This window comes from Zeugodacus cucurbitae, chromosome 2 (assembly GCF_028554725.1).
Source record: "Zeugodacus cucurbitae isolate PBARC_wt_2022May chromosome 2, idZeuCucr1.2, whole genome shotgun sequence".
Lineage (NCBI taxonomy): Eukaryota > Metazoa > Arthropoda > Insecta > Diptera > Tephritidae > Zeugodacus > Zeugodacus cucurbitae.
The window spans coordinates 70011154-70031045 of NC_071667.1; the positions used below are offsets into that span (position 1 = coordinate 70011154).

Below are 19892 nucleotides of genomic sequence, written 5' to 3' on the forward strand. Positions count from 1 at the left end.
CTTCTGTCCAACTTTTTTAGTGAAATAGAAGAAAATTTAATACTGAAGCTAGATCACTTTGGTTTTTTTCGATCGGACATATATTATTTTTGCTATCATTGGCACCGTTTTCTAACACTTGTGAAAATGAAAACTCGAGAAAACGCGCTTTAAAGGTCTGCCTGAGCATTCGCACCTGCTCGACGCTCGGCCACTAAAACTGCTATAGCTTCGAAAATATGTCGAATTTGTCTCTAGAATTTTAAAGACATATTCTTGGATGGTTTTGGAAGAGATTTAAAACAAAACAAAATAATCGATTTTATGAAGCTTGTAAAGCAGACTACAGCCTTAAATTAAGTGTATAAGAATATATATTTTTTATACATTATTAACAACTGTAGTATTCCAGAATATCTTCAGCATCAATGAAATTGCTTTCAAAAGAGGAGAGAATAGCAGTTTACGATACTGAACATTGTCGAAATCTATAAATTTTTTGGAACTTATAGGTATCAGCAGCACTTTGTACTGTTCAGCAGACATAACCGTGGACATTCAAGATATATTGTTAAATAGAAAGTTATTTCTTGGAGAAGTGTTAGATGTTCAATTTTTCCGATTTCGACCTACTGCTTTGGGATACAAACATCAATATCATCGATCACATTCTGCGTATCACCCTGTATATAAATATAATATGAATATTGATGTGCTACTGATTTTGTGTAAGAAGACCAACCGGCACTAAAAACCAATTAAAACCAATATAAAACAAAAAATATCAAAAATAAAAAAATAATCAAAAACCACAGTGTTTAATTTATGATCTTTTACTCTCTAAAGTTGCCTTTCATCCTAAACAAACACATATGTATGTATGTATGCATGTTGGACTGCGTAACCGTATCTACTCGGAACAGGCATGCGATAAGAAAGCAAACGCCGCTGAGAGATTTGTTTACCATATACACTTCAGTGTTTCACTCACTACAGAAGCGCGCGGATTGCAGATCGTTTAAAAGTGTCTTAGGAGTCGCAGCTTCAGTCACGCTATAGAGTTTCGTTTCACTATTTGTCCATGACGCAAGCAGGAAATGTATTTCCAAACCGTAATTGCTTTGCTTGTAACCACAACGGTGTTAAGTCAAGTGAATGCGCAAAAACGTTACCCACCCGCTGAAACGCAAAAGACACCAAACGATCTCTTCGAAGAGTCGGTGACACGCATTAAAGAAGGGAATTTTGAAGTTGATATTATAGTGCGACGTCCAAATAATTCGTCAAAACCTGGCGCTCAACAAAAACATGGCGCAACACCGAATCGCAAAGTGGATAACGGTAAAATAATATTCCCCAACAATTCGGAAGAGCAAGCCAGTGAAAGTCGTAGATCAGAGTTCGAATATAACAATCAAGAATATCAACGAAGAACCGAACAAGACTTTGGTTTTGAACAAAGAAGAAGAGAAGGTCAGCAGCCACAAGAACCACGTCGTAAATACGGAAATGAACTTGAACCTGATAACCTATATAATCAAAATATCGAACGGAATATTTACAACAAAAATGTAAGCGAACCGGAAGCGAGTAATGGTGAGCGGCTTCCAAATAGCAACAGTTCGAATCAACAAAAGCGAGAAGGGCATAACCGACGCCTCTGTGAAGTAAGTAAGTACATGTGCACGTAACGGTAAACAATCGACCATATTATTCATATGTGAGGTTTTATTGTTTCTTTTTGACAGAGTATAATGAATATATTGAACAAATATTTCGAAATGATGCAGAGACCTCGGCGGATGCAAACGATGCAGAGTTCGATGGTCGCGTATTGGCAACACCCGGTGAATACCCGCACATGGTAAGCTATGCGCTCTAGTTACATATAATATATGAGTCAAGAATATCAGAATAGTGAACTAAAGTTTTACTAAAAAAAAAATTGAAATTTTATGTGAAGTTGTGGTTTGTGTTGGCCGCAGTGTAATGGTTTGTCATTTCCGCATAGCATAACTTTATCTTTTAGTATTTTACAAACCCGAAAGTATTATAAAGACAAAATCCCACGTAGACTAGTGATAATCAATTGGGATGTCATGGAGAGAAACTAAAATTATCTATTATCCATTCATTAGTTAATATATCGAACTTTTCTCTGACTCAATGAGTCAATGAGACTCCGAATAGATCCAGATTAACAATCGAGCCCTTTTTTTGAAGAGCTCTAATAAGAAAATGTTATATAAAAAACTTCGCACGGGCTTGAACAATCATTTCAAAAGTTATAAGTTTTTACACATTTTCATTTGGTTCATTTTAAAAAAGTAAAATGAGGAAAATTCGAACATGAAATTATATTTTATTTGCAATGAGCTAAAACTTGATTACTACCTTTAGTCTTTGATTTCTAATATTTTGTTCTTCAAGCCGCTGCATACGCTCCGTATTCGACTCTCAAGCGCGTACTTGGAAGTTTTGAAATTTTGTTCAGTAAGCAGCTGCGAGCGCTGGTTACTCGACTCTCTGTCACGCGATTGCGATGCGAAGAGTATGACTTGCAAGACGATTTTCAGTTTCAGATTAAGATTCTCCATCACGGAGTGTTTTTGATACCCTCACTTGGAAAATATTTCCAGAAAGTTGAGATTCCAGCAATAAATTTAGCCTATGTTACCCGGGGTGAATGTGGCTTTCCAATGGTGAAATAATTTTTGAAATCGGCAAAGTAGTTTTTGAGTTTATTCATTACAAACATACATACAAATCTTTCCTCTTTGTTATAGTAGTATAGATAGCAAAACGAAAAAATTTATTTCAATATTCTCATTTTAATTTCAAACAGAAATCTATTGACGTAACAGTTAAATGAGTGTCGCTTACTCATTTATAAAGCATTTGCCTTTCTCTCCAAAAAATTTTAGATAAAACCACTTTTTCTTTAACTTGTCCAACCACCTTCAGCCAGTATATATAGAAGTTTTGCTGTATTAAATTAATTATGCAATATATATATTAATACTAAGCCAAACTCTAAGTGGTTTCATATTTATTTTGGAATAACAATGCATGTTTCCACGGCATATCAAATGAGAAATAGAAAATATTTATTTAAAAATATAAAGTAAAATAAAAACACAAATTACAAATCACGACTGCTATCAAATTCTAACCGTTTCCGTGAAATACATTTAAATATTTATATGGCATTCCAAGTAGCACACTATCGATTCACATTCTTGGAAACATGTCACAATAATTGGAAAAAAGGAAGCACTTCTATTTATAAATTTATGTAATAATAATTACGAATAAATATAGAACAAACTTATTGCATTAAAACTAATAAATCATTACCGAATTTCATAGTAATTTCAATTCTCTTACTCTCTTATATACAGACTGCACTGGGCTTTCAAAGAGAGGACAACACATTCGACTATAAATGCGGCGGAAGTTTGATAAGTGACAATTTCGTAATAACAGCGGCGCATTGTACGAATATAACGAGGTGAGTTAAGTATATGTATTTGTTTCTAAATATTCTACTATTGTAATAATGAAGTTATAAGCAAATTCTTACAGTTCTAAAGTGTGATTCTCTCAAGAGTCCATTAGTTGCTTTTCTGTTTGTGAAATGCATTTCATTTGCTACTTGAGAGCTGTGTTTCCCAGTTCACTTAGGACTCTTCTGGAATTTCTTAACTCCAGAACCAGAGGTAACATATATATCGAAGGAGAGTACTGGAGCATCACAAATCTACCAATTACAGGCGGAACCCCTATTGTAAAAGGAAATTTCATTTACTTAGTGAATGAAACTTCTATGTGCCACCTCGGACTCTGACATTGTTATTCTTTGCAAGCTTAACAGTTCCGACAGTTTTCAAGGATACGAGTACCATATTACACAAAAATAAAATATAAGCAGATCAAGGCTAATATCGCTACACCGAAATTTCTTAAACACTTTAATAATTCCAATATTCGAGTTCTTGATAAAAGTACTTTCTTGTTACTGCTCGAGGAAAACCTTGGTAGCATCTGATGTTAACGAAACTCTATTATTTGGGTACCTTTGTAAAGAGAAGTGGAGCTCAAGTTCGTGGGCTAAATTTTATCTATATATTTACATTAAAAAATTTACTGTATTTGTTGTTCAATATGAGCGTTGTCATTCCGAAGAAACTTGATTTCATCTTAGTAGCCAAATAAAATTAATTTAATCTCTTTCTAAGATCAATGCAAAATCTTTATATGTAATTCAAAGTTCGTAGTTTTCTTCAAATTTGTTGTGTTTCTCTAGTTGTCGGATAGTATTATAAAAGTGCTTAAGAAGTATCCGAGTCCTAAATAATATTACCAAAATTATTGTTTACATTTAACTGATATATTTCTTATCTTAAAAAAACCAAAATTAATTAAAATATTTTTTTCCTCCCAGCGAAATACCGACGATAGCACGCATCGGGGACACCAATCTTATGGAAGCGAAACGTTTTGGACCACAATTATTCGGCATAAAAACTATATATGCACATCCACAATATGACGGCGTGACCTATTACAATGACATTGCGCTTTTGTTGCTGAACGCAAGTGTTGAGTAAGCAATCCATATATATATATTCATATAGAAATGATTTGAAAAAATAGTTCCCCTCTATAAATAGATTCACCGAGTTTGTACGCCCTATTCGATTGTGGACACGCCCTTATCTACCATTATCCACTGCTTTCGCAATGGGCTACGGAGCGACCTCATTTGCGCGTGCGCCCACCAATCGACTCACGGACTTCAATCTGACGATTGTGGAGAACGATGACTGCAATCAGCGCCTGCCACAGCTGGACGAAGTGCCGCGTGGCATAATCGAGAGCCAAGTTTGTGCGCAAGATTTTGTGATGCAACGCGATACTTGTCAGGTGAGGTCCAATATGTTTTTAGATAATCAACAAATATATATTTCAATTCTATATCTGCTGTAGGGCGATTCCGGCGGTCCGCTGCAATACAATATTAGAGGAAGGCGACGCAGAAAGCGTATACACTATCATTTGATCGGCATCACTTCGTTCGGTTTGCTTTGCCGCAGTCAAAATCCGGGTGTCTACACGCGCATATATTCATTTCTGGACTGGATTGAGAGCACGGTTTGGAGCAGTTATGAGCACTAGGTTATTAAACGGAATTTATAGTTATAGAAACATAATTTTATAGATTTAATTATAAATAAATTATAAAAACTGCAAATATTTAATACAAAATACAAAATTTTGAAAAATACAAAAAATTTCAAAATAAAAAATGTTGGGGGTTTATTTCGGCCACACAATCGGCTCGATCCAGTGTAGATACTTGGACACCCTTGTATAAACGCCGGGCGCTTCCGTAGCACAACCCAAGCCAAATGATGTTATACCCACCACATAGGGTATATGTATGCTCTTCAATATCAGCGGTCCACCAGAGTCACCCTATAACAGTACAATTATAAAATCAATTAATATTCTAAAATTACATAAATAGCGTTTCGGAACCAACTCACCTGGCAGGTGTCACGTCCAAATTGCTGATCCTGCGCACAAAATTGTGTATCCATTAAACCTGTAGGTAACTCCACGGAATCATTGTAAAAGTTTTGACACGTCTTACTGCTTACGACCAGTAAATAGGCCTTTAAAAGATCATCGGAAGATCTACCACCTGGAAGACAGAAAAAGAAGAAGAAGAACTTATTATGCATATTAGAAGTAAGTAGAGAGATTCTTGTAGCTATAAAGAAGCCAAGCAAAAGATAGAATACTTGAAGGTAATGAACCTAACCGACTTACCAAAAAGCGTGTGACCATAACCAATTGCAGTAATATTTTCGTTGTCCAACAGCGTGTTTTCGCCCAGACAAGCTGGTGTAAAATTTCTTTGAAAATAATTTAAAAATATTTTTTTCATTATTAAATTTATATCAATACACACACACGCAACCCACCGTATCGGCTCTTTTAATTTGAGCAGCGCAATGTCATTGTAGGCCTTCTTCGTATCATAATCCGGATGTATTAAAACATCGGCAATTTGATACCTTTTCACCGTGTAGTCAGAGAGACTACCGCCACCTGGTAACACTACCGAAGGCGTGGCGCTGAAATGAAGAAAGAAATTATTTTATTGAAGTGATTTATAATTATCATTACATACCCTCCAATCCGTGCACAATGTGCTGCCGTTAATACAAAATTGGGTGCAATCAGAACACCTCCACATTTGAACTCATAGAGATCAGCCAACATTGTCTCGAAACCCAAAGCGACCTATAGGTGAATAAATGCATTAGTAGTTTTTAATAAATATTATCTATGTTTTTACTTACCATATATGGAAATTCATTAGGTTGAGTACTGAGCCCGCCAACCATTTGATTGACCATTGGATAATAAGTCGAACAAGCTAAGAGAAGTAATATTTTGGTTATTATAGATTTATATATCGCACATAAAATCTAAAACCATCAACTCGAGATCAAAAGAACTGGAGAAATTACCTTTCTTCAACAATATTTATTTCTTTAAGGTACTGTTGAAAATCCCTTTCGAAAATTAATAATCTATCTCAACATAGCAAATGTCGACTGTTTTGAAAGCAAAACGCAGTAAACTGAATAATTCTACAATCCTAAGCCTTTCCGCCATTAAATTTATGAGAACTAAAACTTAAAGTTTGGAAAAATTGGTACACCTAGAAAATATTTCAATATCTATCCAAACTACTAGAACTTAAAATTTTCAAAAATATCTAATGACCAACCTAAATACCTCTAGTCGTTGCATATTCCTTGGGAACCTCACGACAACAGACGAATTGTTCGAAGCGTTCGAAATAACAGGTTTTCACACGTTCTCTGGAATCCAACGCACTTGGACAGTATCTGATATTTCGGCACATGCCTTGCTCGCCATCCGACAGCGTACATTCGCTTTCGAAATCATCGATATCGGGAAATATGATGCGATCCGGCATTTGTGCTGAAATGGATGTTTGTTTTTAAGCCTCTATATTAAGAATTTTTAAGTAAGTAACCTAATGTTGTAGCACAAAATGCTAACAGTAAAAGCATTTTTAAACGCATTTTAAGATTTCTTCATGAATTATGAGTAATTAATTCAGAAAAATTTAAAATTATTTGAATACGGTGCAACTATTGGATGACACAATTTCATTGAGACTGAGCAAGCTTATGAAGCTAAAGCATTGCGCTACCATTTCGAATATGAGATAAGAATAATAAAATCCCGACTTAATTATAAACAAAATTTAATTGTTACAAATAAATTAACATATTCTTACGTACATACATTATATTTATAGATATGTTCGGGCTTTGTTATTAGCTCATCTGCGTTATCAGTATAGTATCGAGTACATATGTACAAATGTATATGTATATAAGTATATATATTTGGAAATTTGTACAGTGTTTAAAAATAGTGTTTAAATATGTGTATGAGGCAATGCTTCACACTAGTAACGGTAAAAATATGTTCATATATACTCAGGTTTCACCACTTATTGTATCAAAGGAGAAATCTTTTCCAATACCATTGCAAATATCCTTGTTGCCATATAATTTGAAAAGGAAAGTTGTTGTCCTGCGCTTAAAGCTTTTAGTAAGCCTTCAAAGCCAAGTCATAAACCTAAAGTCTAAATGTGGATGTCAAAAATGTGGCAATCCGAAAAGCTCACACACATAGTGTTGATGAATCCACAAATCCACAGCGGTCTTATAACTGCGCCAATATTAGTAAATTATTATATCAATGTAGTTGTGTGTTTCATAACCCTATGGCGAATTCAGTAGTGTCGAGAGCTATTAGTCAACAGTGAAATAGTTACACCATTAGAGATGAATTGAAATGTCTTTCGGAGTACTTTTGCTAACGATAACCAAACATATGCCATGCATGAATGACGGGAGGTAGGGAACAACATTATCCAATGAGAAAGGCGACAGTTCTCGAAATCAACGAATTCACAGTATTTTCCTAGTCGAAAAGAATCGGTTACAAAGAATGGGCGCCTTACTGAAATTTCTACAAAAAAAAATATGTCAATGTAATTTGGAAATACTTAATGTAGAGAGGTTATATTTTACAAATAGATCGATAGACCGATTGAACTTTCACTATTTCTCATAGAATAAACATATTTTATTATGTCAGACTAGGATTAGTTCTTTGAACTATAAGTGGAGTATCTTAATATTATCGGGACTCCAGTTCTGGTAGAAGAATACCTCGCTTCGAAAATTGATCTACAAATATTTTAAAAGTTATAACAGAAACATTTCCAGTATATCATCCGAAAGATGTCCCTAATTTTGACTGAAGTAAAAGGTAATATGTACCAAGTAGCTAACCGGGTATTCACAATAATTTGAGTAAAATAGTGGGAATAAAATTAATGGAATTATGCACCTCAGATGGAATGGTCAATGAGATCATCAATTATATGAAGTTTGCAATTTTTTACGGAGTATTTCCTACAAAATAAATTATGATAAATACATTAAAGCATCTTCTCATTTCATAATAAAAATACTTATCTGATATACAAAGCAAGCTGAGTCCATTAAAATGAACTATGTTGTTGTGACGTATAAATTACTGTTGTTAGCTGCGGGGATTTACAAAATGTGAAAAACAAAAAACACAATAAAATAACTTAAGTGCGGTCACTTGTTATAGATTGACCTGCTTGATAACACCAATGAGTTGTAAATGAGTAATTGATTACTATAATAGTGTTGGTAAATAAACAAGAATTAAGGGGGAAAGGCATTTAATAAAATTGAAGAATAATAGAAAATAATAATAATAAAATATTATTGTTATAATTTTTTTTTAAATATATTCATATTTATCACAATTATCACATAAAAATTAAGTCGGTTTATTTCATTAATAAAGGTTCACAGCAACAAAGTAAAATTTCTAATTATATTTCTAATAAACTATCGAACTCCACTTCTATGTTAATTTTAATGCCTAATTCTTTCGAATAAAATGTGGCCACAAGATGGGCTCAATCCAATCCAAATATTTTGCAACATTTGTATAAATACCCGGCGCTTCTGTGGCGCAACCCAGCCCAAACGAAGTCACGCCAATCACAAATGATGCTGGTCTATTGAAGTTAATTCTGTTTACAACCAGTGGACCGCCCGAATCGCCCTTTAGTACGTATAATGAGAAAGGTCTTCATTATAAATTCTATAAAATGAACAAAATGCGTCGCTTACTTGACAGGTGTCTCTATTGAATTGCAAATCTTTTGCACACAAGTGTGTATCCAACAGACCATTTGGCAGCGCATCCTCATCGGTGAAATAGGATTTGCAGAGCAGTGTTTCAATGGTTTGCAAATAAGCCTTGAGAAGCTGATCGGATGGTCTACCACCTGAAGAAATCATGAAGTTGGTTAAATAAATGCAACCGATTCTTAAAGATAAATATCGCTTACCAAAAACGGTATGACCATAACCAACAGCGGTCGCATTTTGACTTATTAACGGTAAATGATCGCCAATGCAAGCGGGTTCGGTCTCATGTCTAAGCAGCAATTATTTATATAATTTAATATTTATTTAAAAAAAATATACCATTAAGTGTACTCACGGCACTTGTGTCAGTTTGATGAGTGCTATGTCATTGTACGATATATGCGGCTCATATTTGGGATGTATAATAATATTTGCGATGGGCGTCGGCGGGAATCTGGTAGAAGTCAATTTGACACCACCTGCAAGAACTACAGCCGGTTCTTCGCTGTGATAATATAAGTATTGAGTATCATAAATATTGTTTATATAATATATATGAAGGTTACAACTCACCCACCGACGCTGGCACAATGCGCAGCGGTTAGAACCCAATCATAGCTGATCAAAGCGCCACCACATTTGTATTCATACTCATTTGGTTTTGTGGTATTCCAGCCAAGAGCGACCTGAAATTATAAAGTGTGAACCGAATCTTATATATCCTAGAACAATTGTCAAGCTTTCACTAATTCCTTAAACTTCTTTTGTCTATTACACTTTTTTCAATATTTTGACCAGTTGGTGTACAGACAAGTCTTTAAAAAATACCTAAAATCTGGTCTTCATGTTCTACAAATTTGTTTTCGTGCTTACCATATAAGGAAATTCATTAGGTGCCGTTGCCAAACCATTGATTACTTCATCACGTGGAAAATAGTATTCGGAGCAAGCTAAATTCGTAAAGAAACTCTTTAAAAAATTCCATAACAGAGTGGGGTCATATAACAATGCTAACCTAATTCCGATGGTCGTGGTTCTCGACAACACACGAACTGCTCTGTGCCTTCAAAATAACACGTTTTGGGTCTCTCATTTTTCTCCGCCACAGCAGTACCGCAGTCCATCAATTTTCGGCAGACGCCCTTTTGGCCATTCGGTAAAGTGCAATTGCTGTCGAAGCTGTGATCTCTGGGAAATGTTATCATTCCCGGAATTGGAACTATAAAAAATGTGTAAAATTTAATTTAATTAATAACTGTCTTTTTTACAACTATAAGGCTCAGAGATTTTACGATACACAAAACTGTATCTCATTCAGCATTATATTCACTGTAAATAAGTAAACATTTTCTAAAATATATGCTAAACTCTAACTTCTTTCTAAACTCACTTTTTGCCACTGCTGCAGCACACATTAAAATAAACACCACAATTTTAAACATTTCAAATGCGCCTTAAATCTGTTTCTGTTTATTAAGAAGTTACGTATCCAACGGTGTCAACAAACGCAGCCCTTTTCATCAACACGTTCTAAACGCAACTGTGAAAGCAATGCCTTAATAACAGCTCTTAAAGGGTGATTTTTTAAGAGCTTGATAACTTTTTAAAAAAAAAAACGCATAAAATTTGCTCATCGGTTCTTTATTTGAAACGTTAGATTGGTTCATGACATTTACTTTTTGAAGATAATTTCATTTAAATGTTGACCGCGGCTGCGTCTTAGGTGGTCCATTCGGAAAGTCCAATTTTGGGCAACTTTTTCGAGCATTTCGGCCGGAATAGCCCGAATTTCTTCGGAAATGTTGTCTTCCAAAGCTGGAATAGTTGCTGGCATATTTCTGTAGACTTTAGACTTGACGTAGCCCCACAAAAAATAGTCTAAAGGCGTTAAATCGCATGATCTTGGTGGCCAACTTACGGATCCATTTCTTGAGATGAATTGTTCTCCGAAGTTTTCCCTCAAAATGGCCATAGAATCGCGAGCTGTGTGGCATGTAGCGCCATCTTGTTGAAACCACATGTCAACCAAGTTCAGTTCTTCCATTTTTGGCAACAAAAAGTTTGTTAGCATCGAACGATAGCGATCGTCATTCACCGTAACGTTGCGTCCAACAGCATCTTTGAAAAAATACGGTCCAATGATTCCACCAGCGTACAAACCACACCAAACAGTGCATTTTTCGGGATGCATGGGCAGTTCTTGAACGGCTTCTGGTTGCTCTTCACCCCAAATGCGGCAATTTTGCTTATTTACGTAGCCATTCAACCAGAAATGAGCCTCATCGCTGAACAAAATTTGTCGATAAAAAACATTTCGAACCGAACACTGATTTTGGTAATAAAATTCAATGATTTGCAAGCGTTGCTCGTTAGTAAGTCTATTCATGATGAAATGTCAAAGCATACTGAGCATCTTTCTCTTTGACACCATGTCTGAAATCCCACGTGATCTGTCAAATACTAATGCATGAAAATCCTAACCTCAAAAAAATCACCCGTTATTTCTCCGGTCAACATTCCAGCTGCACGTTTTTTGTTATTCCCCGTCGGCAAAAAAAAAAAATCGGCTGATGTTCGCGAAAAATACAATGTACTGTTTAGAACGCATCTTCTTTTCTTCATTTTTACGAAAAGCTTCACTGAAACTTGAACTTGGCTTGAAACTTGAGCAAAGCTAGCTAGTAGCTTTCAATATTCAAGTATTTGCCCTGACGTTTCCGATTATGTATAAATAAATGCCAGCTTTTCAGTAAAGCTTTACCTCCGTATGTTTCCGAAACAATGTAGCAACATGTTTCTGAAGTTCAGCAACATTGAATATTACTTGTAGATTTAAGTAATTGACCAATAAGTTATATATATTTACGATGAACCTCTGTTGAAAAGAAATGTATGAATGGTTGTATGGTTTTAGTAAAATTTCTATCCCATAAGAGAGCGGGAAATTTCTTCAGAATTGTTCGCGGTCCAAATATGGAAATACTCATAGTCGTTAAGCCAAAAATATAACTCTCTTAATATAGTGTAACGATAAAATTATTATAATTATGATAATTACTCTCCGATTTAAGTTTTTTATGGTAAAATGTCGAAAATTTGAAAATAAATGGCAAAGACTCTCTGTAAAATCCAACGTTCCAAATATCATCCAATTTCATACCTTCAAGTTCTTGGAACAACAAATCGTTTAGCATGATCCTGATGAGTCATCTCCAAAGCGATTCGAAGCAATGATAACATGATTCTATAATCCGTATCCAATCTCTGAAGAAGGAGGAGTTTGCGCAAGATCTGTATTAAGTTGGTACATAAAATATTGAGAAATTGAGCTGGACGACGATGTCTTGCAAGCACACTTTATGACGTTGGAGATTGTCGTGATTATAGCAGTCGCACGAACTTGTAGTGAATTTTCTGAGCCACATTTGATAGCAATTTCAAAGTTAAGCTTGGAATATTTCTAAACATGTTTGAATTCAATCGAACTGATTTTGTTCCGCAGAGATCTGATGCTAACTTTCTTCCAGAATTGGAGCGGATTAAAGTGTATGACCAAAGTGAAACCATTACGAAACACCCTGTATAAAACCTGGTACTGTATGTATGTATAATTGTATTTAGTATTTTAAATGTATCCAGGAAGAGAAAGAATAAGCTACATGTTAAATAAATTAAGTTAGGTCTTTTAGAAACGTATGCCTTCGTATCTGTTTTTTTTTTTTTTTTTGAAACAATTACATATATTCTATGGAATATTGTTTATATGTTTGTTGAATGGGTAATCCCAAACTAATTTTGAATCAACTGATAAGAGAAATAATCAAATTGTTATCAAAAACCAAAATAATATGGATGAAAGCTATTCTTAAAATATATATGTACATACATATGACTTATATATATACTATAATAAAAGTACAAATCTGCTAAAAGCGTGTGATAAGAATTCGCGTGAATCCCCACTCTTATGACTAGATGTTTGCTGCGAAAAAATCACTGTATATTTATATGCTCATAAAGACCAAGAACAATTGGGGCTTAGCTCTTATCACTTGAGTTTGAGTTCTGGTATATAAAGCTTGCTACAATCAACACAATTCGACAATCACAAAGTACACTTCAAACAAACCACACAAGACAAAATGCAGCATCATAACTTCAGCTTCTTCTTGCTTGGATTACTCGTTTGCAGCGCTGCTGCACAGTTTTCCGGCACTTTAGGCTCGAATCCCAGAGGTGGCAATGACTTCAATCTCAACTTAGCAAGATCTTTTGGTAATCAACGCACCAATGCGGGCGGCGGCGTGTTTGCAAACGGTAATACGCTTGGCGGACCAGTGACAACGGGCGGCTTTTTGGCAGCAAATAGGTGAGTTCACACAGAAGAATACATAATAATTTCCTAACTCTATTAATAAAAATATCTCTTTCGTACTAGAAATGGTCACGGCGCTGGTTTGGAATACTCGAAGACACCCGGTTTCGGCTCAACCTTCTCGCAGAACGCACACGCCACCATACTGGAACGCAATAATCACAATTTGGGCGCGAATGCCTTCCACAGTCGCACAAATATGGATAATGGTTTTAAATTCAATAAATTTGGCGGCGCTGTGACTTACGATCATGCCAATGGTCACTCGGCTTCGTTGGGTGCTTCACGCATACCACAGCTCAACATGAATACCGTTGACTTGGCGGGCAAGGCGAATTTATGGCGCTCACGGGATAGAAGTAGCACGCTCGATCTCACCGGCGGCGTCTCGCGAAACTTTGGCGGTCCTTTTGAAAACAAATGGAATAAGAATATTGGTTTGGGCCTCACGCATAGATTCTGAAGTGTTTAAATTCACTTATTTGTAGTATTTATATTAGTATAAAAAATAATATGAGAATAAATAAAGCCTAAACATTTAGAATAAATTAAAGTATTTCTTGTTAGTCTATTTCATTAGAGTGATTGATATATAGTATAATATGAAATTACTTGAAGTTCTGTGATGGACAACTTTTTGCAAACTTGATTTTTATAACTCATATATTGGCATTTAATGTCTCAATTCCAAGATTGCTGAGATACCGTATTTTGCCATTTTAAATAGGCTTAATGCGAATCACAATTTTTTATTCGAATTGTATATAATTCTTTAATTTATAGTGAAAGACCAAATATATGTATGCTGAGCTTACCATTACCAAGAACCACTTGTTGCAAAGTGTTCTCTCCTTTTCATCAGTTAAAGGTTGTGAAAGAGAAAAATTCCCTTTTTATCTCAGAAATTGTCAGAGAATTTGACGAAGCAACAGCACTTCAATCTAATATCGTACAAAATTATTTCTTGCTCACTGGCGGGTAAGCTTTTATTATGAGGGGTTGTTTTTCACCAAACATTTAGCAGCGTACGCCTCTGAAGCTTTAACACCTCAGATAAATGAGCTCAAAGAAAATTTTGCTAACTTTTACTTCATTGTTTCATTAGAATAATAAGCTTATATTCTTATGTGAATATACTGAACTGTATCCCTTTAAGGTGTATACAATTATAGTTATATCAATAAAATAAATTGAACGGTAAACATTTAGGTGTATTAGTTAACTTTTTATACCAAATCTAAGCTAAAAGCTAAATATGAAAAGCTCAATGTAAAAACAACATATTTCGTAATTTTGTATCGTATTTGATATGAACGTAATTAAACTATGTTGCTATAAATATTATAGCACAGTAAATACGATAAAAATTCTGAAGTGAGTAATACTTAACGTAAATTCAATAACTAATAAATTTTACTATAAAATTGTATATTCAAAAACAAAAAGCTGGGCTTTATTCCTCTAGACCGTATGTTATATTAATGTAACGAAAATTCTAGCAATATTAGAGCGCTTTATACGTCTAACAATACAAAATCGAATAAGAAATCGAGCATAATAAACATACATATAAGTGTGACATTTTCAAAATATCGATTTTTTTGTTTTTTGCTTATTCGATTTTGCTTAACACTTTCAAAAATATCCTAAGAAAGCGGTAAGGTCGTATCTTGAATAGTTTTTGAATGGCATTGTTCTAAAGAGCGAACACTCGTAGGCATAAGGCGCCATAGTCGAAGCTTTCATCGCGTTTTTCTCGAAACGACATTTCTCAGAACTGCTGACATCATAACTCACCTAGATATTTACTATACAATGACATACGACCTTTTTGAAAAAATTTCAATTTGGCATTTAAAAAAACTACCATTTGTTTTTACCTAAAAAAAACAACAACATTTTTTCAGAACCATTTTGTTAATTTCGTTGATAAAAATGTCCAAATAACCTTCTAATTTTCTTAAGGCAGTAGTCTGCTTTAGAAACCGAAAAAATCGTTTTTTTAGCAATTTTTTTTGAAAGGGAAGGAAATGATTGCGGTAAACGGAATTTTAAGACGATAGTGTACTATATTTAAGGCTTTAAAAACAATATTTATTATTAAAAAATATTGAAAGTTTTTCAAAGTTGTAAGTATTTTTCTGGAGTCTGCACTTGTAAATCGTTGCCGGTGATGGAGGTCGTGCGATGCATCTGAAACAGTCGAACCAAATTTTTTTTTTAATTTTTATGAGTTTCTTTTCTTTATGAACTAAAAAAATACCGAAGAAGTTATAAAATTCCAAATTCCAAAAGTTTGAAAAAAAAATTCACTTTTTTAAGAAAAAAAATTGACTTTAAGTTGCAAAACAAGTAGTTTAAATAATACTTTTTTAACTTTTTTAGTGCAAATAGAAGATAATTTAATACTGAAGCTAGACACTTTGGTTTTTTTCGATCGGACATATATTATTTTTGTTATCGTCGGCACCGTTTTCTAACACTTGTGAAAATGAAAACTCGAGAAAACGCGCTTTAAAGGTCTGCCTGAGCAGTCGCACCTGCTCGACGCTCGGCCACTAAAACTGCTCTAGCTTCGAAAATATGTCGAATTGGCCTCTGGAATTTTAAAGACACATTCTTGGATAGTTTTGGAAGAGATTTGAAACAAAACAAAAAAACCGATTTTTTGAAGCCTGTAAAGCAGACTACTGCCTTAAACAAATAAAAAAATGCATAAGAATATATATGTCTGTTGTTAAAATAGACATATTTGCGGCTACATATGTAAAAAACTGCATTTATCCTCACCTCAAATTGAGAGCATGCTGTTAGATAACTTTGAAATAGTGAAAGCACAAATGTTAAATGTTTACAGAAAATACTGCTAAAGCAACACTATATGTACAATGAATTTTTAAGGTCACAGCATAGCAGTAGTATGTTAATTAACAGAGCGTTATCTCTATGCATAAAGATTCTCAGCTGCTACTAGAGTTTATGTCTATGGATGATGTTAGTTTTGAAATGTATTTTAAGTAAAAAATAGTAGAATATCAATATATAGAAAATTATGTTAGCTTATTGATGTTAATATAAACGAAACACCTTTATTTGAATGTTAAGTATAATCAAATTTGAGTTATGGATTATAGATAATAGAAAATCGAATAGAATATTATTATTTTTACATAGATTATAAAAAAAATCGATTCTAAATCGTTCTCTATGTTAATGAAATTTTGGAATCCCCATAAGTCTGTCTTATAGAAAAATATTTTCTGAAAAGCCAAATATATAGATTACAGTTTCGCAGTATTTTCTGTAATAAAATAATAAAAAAATTCTACTTCATTCAAAAAAATTAGAAATTTTCTCCGTTAGCATTAAAACTCATATGTTAATAGAGAGATTGCATCTCCAAAATTGGTGAATAACATTAAACTCAATTTCACAACATTTATTATTAACATTAAATGAGTGCTCAGCAAGTGTATACACCCAACACCATTCGTATGCTCTCGTAAATCAGACTATAAAAACAATGAATAACATTGAGTGCAATTTAACAGATGGAATGCTCTCATCAAATGAACGCTGCTAATATTAAGCTGAAGACTGTTAAATTACCTATGTATATTACACATAACAATTAATACAGCCATTCCAACTCATCCACATAAAAACAAAGAAAGCAACAACGGCACTGAGAGTATGCATTTCTCTTTTTCACATGAGATTACACATGTCACCGAAGCAACCTACACACACACATTTGTGGTAAATGTATAAACTTGTATGTACAATTTGGACAGACATGTGCACTTCATCTGGTTTTTAGCGATGCCAGCAGGCAAACGCCGGAAATGCTCGACAATAACATAACATAAGTGGTGTTTACACAAAACGGAAATAACTTACGAGCCACTGAGTGGTGTACTCGGCAGTGTACAGTTTTTCATTTGTTCATTCCTTCGGCAGTACGCCGTGTCAATTGTTTGTTTGCTCAACGGCGCTCTTTAACAGCCTGTTTGGTTAGTTAGTTGGTTGGTTGGTTGGTTGGTTGGTTGGCCGTTGGCTTGATTGGTTAGTATGTTGTTAACGTCGCTATTTTAATTGTTGAGTGGCTCTTTTGCGCTGTTAGTAGCAGTAGTACTCCATTGCCATATGCAGTTATGTCGCATTGTTCTCGTTAAGTTGTTGTTGCACTTAAGGCCATGAGTATTGTGCCACAGGTTGCAGTGGTGACATGAAAGCATTAAGCAATACAGAAATGTGTAAAACATATGTACAAGCGTAACTAATGACTATTCTGGCTTCTCAAGTAGAGGTCGACTCGCTGAGTTGTATGAGTTCAGGAAATAATGAAAATGATGAAGTATACATTTCCAAGTTTATTATATAAATATTCAAGTATGACCAGAAATGGTCGACTGCAAATTTCTGTGGTTTTCTGAATTAACGATTAAACTTTCCTTCTCTAATATAGCAAATAATCGTAAATTTTCAGAACTAAAAGATTAAATTCTTATTCCTTTTATTCAACCATTCTCGGATCATACATAATTGGTGCTGAGAAAGCCATAATGAGACCAAATGATTGAATTGTTTTATACTAGAGAGCACAGTACAGTAAATACCCTAACAAAATATTTGCGATTCCATTCACATTATTAGTTAGTTAGTTTATTTGAATGAGCTATATATTTCAGACAATACTTAGCCATTAGAGAGAATTCGAAGACTAAGGATGCTTAAGAAATTGATATGAAACATTTCTTATATTTTTGCGGCCACCTTCTTGATGATTATTAAGACGACTTGAGAAAATAATTATTCTGAATTGCGGAAATTCTTGTATTACTAACATTGAAATAGTCCTGCAACTCACAGCTGTTGATGGCCAACTGAAAACGACCCTCGAACCTATAACGCGATTTTCGATTTTTACAACCTAAATATTACCAAATGGATAAGCCAGCCGGCGGAAGTCCTGTGACGACGAAAACCGATCAAATCATGGAAAACATCGAGTTAGACCGGCATGTGGCATCTGGTGACATCGCCCAGGAGATGGCAGTTGGTCACCAAACCATTTTAAACCATCTGCAGAAGGCTGGATACACAAAAAAGTTTGATGTTTGGGTGGCGCATAATTTGACGCAAAAAAACCTTCTGGACCGAATCAACGCCCGCGATATGCTGCTGAAACGGTACGAACTCGACCCATTTTTGGAGCGGATGGTAACTGGCGACGAAAAATTGATCACATACGACAATATCAAGCGAAAACGTTCATGGTCGAAGGCCGGTGAATCGTCCCAAACAGTGGCCAAGTCGGGATTGACGGCCAGGAAGGTTTTGCTGTGTGTTTGGTGGGATTGGAAGGGAATCATCCACTAAGAGCTGTTCCCATATGGCCAGACGCTTAATTCTACCATCTACTGCGAACAACTGGACCGCTTGAAGCAGGCGATCGACCAGAAGCTTCCAGAATTGGTCAACAGTAAGAGTGTAGTGTTCCACCAGGACAACGCCAGACCACACACTTCGTTGATGACTCGTCAGAAGCTACGGGAGCTCGAATGGGAGGTTTTATCACTTCCACCATATAGCCGGGAAGTGATTACCACCTGTTCCTGTCCATGGCGACCGCCCTTGGTGGTGTAAAGTTGAACCCAAAAGAGGCTTGTGAAAAGTGGCTGTTCGAGTTCTTCGCAAATAAGGAGGGGGCTTCTTCTACGAAGGGAGTTTAATTAAATAGTCGTCTGGATGGAAACAGATTATCGAACGAAACGGCGTATATTTGATCCAAATCCGATCACTGTAACACTTTTTATAAAGCATTGAATAAAGAGCAAAAGAGCGGAAGGGAGATAACCAAATATATGAATCCACCAATTACTAAAAGCCATAATGCACCATTAATACAAGAAGCTAAAGTAATTTTCGGATCAAAAGATTTGGAAAACAATGGCTATTATTAATGAGATTGCTAGGACAGAGAGAGAGAGAGGGAAAGTTAAAAAAAAATATCTCACTTTTAGTAGTATGTAATTTCTAAATGCAGAAATTAAAATTGAAAGCTCGCCCTCACTCACAACTTTTACAAATGCACCACCTCACAGAGACCGCATGCCTATTTCAGCAGAAGTATATGAACATTTCGCCTATTGTATGAATTGGCCATCCAACAAGCATTTTTAATGATGTGACCATCAAGGAATGCTGCAGCTCAGTAG

General features: G+C 34.9%; 3 protein-coding genes across 3 annotated transcripts; 2 read left to right on the forward strand and 1 right to left on the reverse strand.

The window, feature by feature from the left end:
* Positions 1–941: 941 nt before the first annotated feature.
* LOC105211921 (serine protease Hayan) lies at positions 942–5157 on the forward strand. The gene is made up of 6 exons (XM_011183618.3): positions 942–1650; positions 1728–1843; positions 3381–3490; positions 4424–4585; positions 4653–4905; positions 4969–5157. The coding sequence occupies exons 1-6, from the start codon at positions 1077–1079 to the stop codon at positions 5155–5157; spliced, it is 1404 nt and encodes a 467-aa protein (XP_011181920.2). The 5' UTR covers positions 942–1076.
* A 35-nt stretch (positions 5158–5192) lies between these two features.
* LOC105211919 (uncharacterized) lies at positions 5193–10847 on the reverse strand. Its single transcript, XM_011183616.3, has 15 exons — positions 10687–10847; positions 10312–10515; positions 10170–10246; positions 9870–9982; positions 9652–9801; positions 9497–9585; positions 9276–9433; positions 9024–9207; positions 6793–7002; positions 6351–6427; positions 6179–6291; positions 5970–6122; positions 5815–5900; positions 5529–5686; positions 5193–5457 (listed from the first exon to the last, which is right to left on the reverse strand). Exons 1-15 carry the CDS (start codon positions 10736–10738, stop codon positions 5299–5301), a joined length of 1983 nt encoding a protein of 660 aa, XP_011181918.3. The 5' UTR covers positions 10739–10847; the 3' UTR covers positions 5193–5298.
* A 2539-nt stretch (positions 10848–13386) lies between these two features.
* LOC105211922 (attacin-A) lies at positions 13387–14224 on the forward strand. The gene is made up of 2 exons (XM_011183619.3): positions 13387–13665; positions 13735–14224. Exons 1-2 carry the CDS (start codon positions 13439–13441, stop codon positions 14132–14134), a joined length of 627 nt encoding a protein of 208 aa, XP_011181921.1. The 5' UTR covers positions 13387–13438; the 3' UTR covers positions 14135–14224.
* The last annotated feature ends 5668 nt before the right edge of the window (positions 14225–19892 follow it).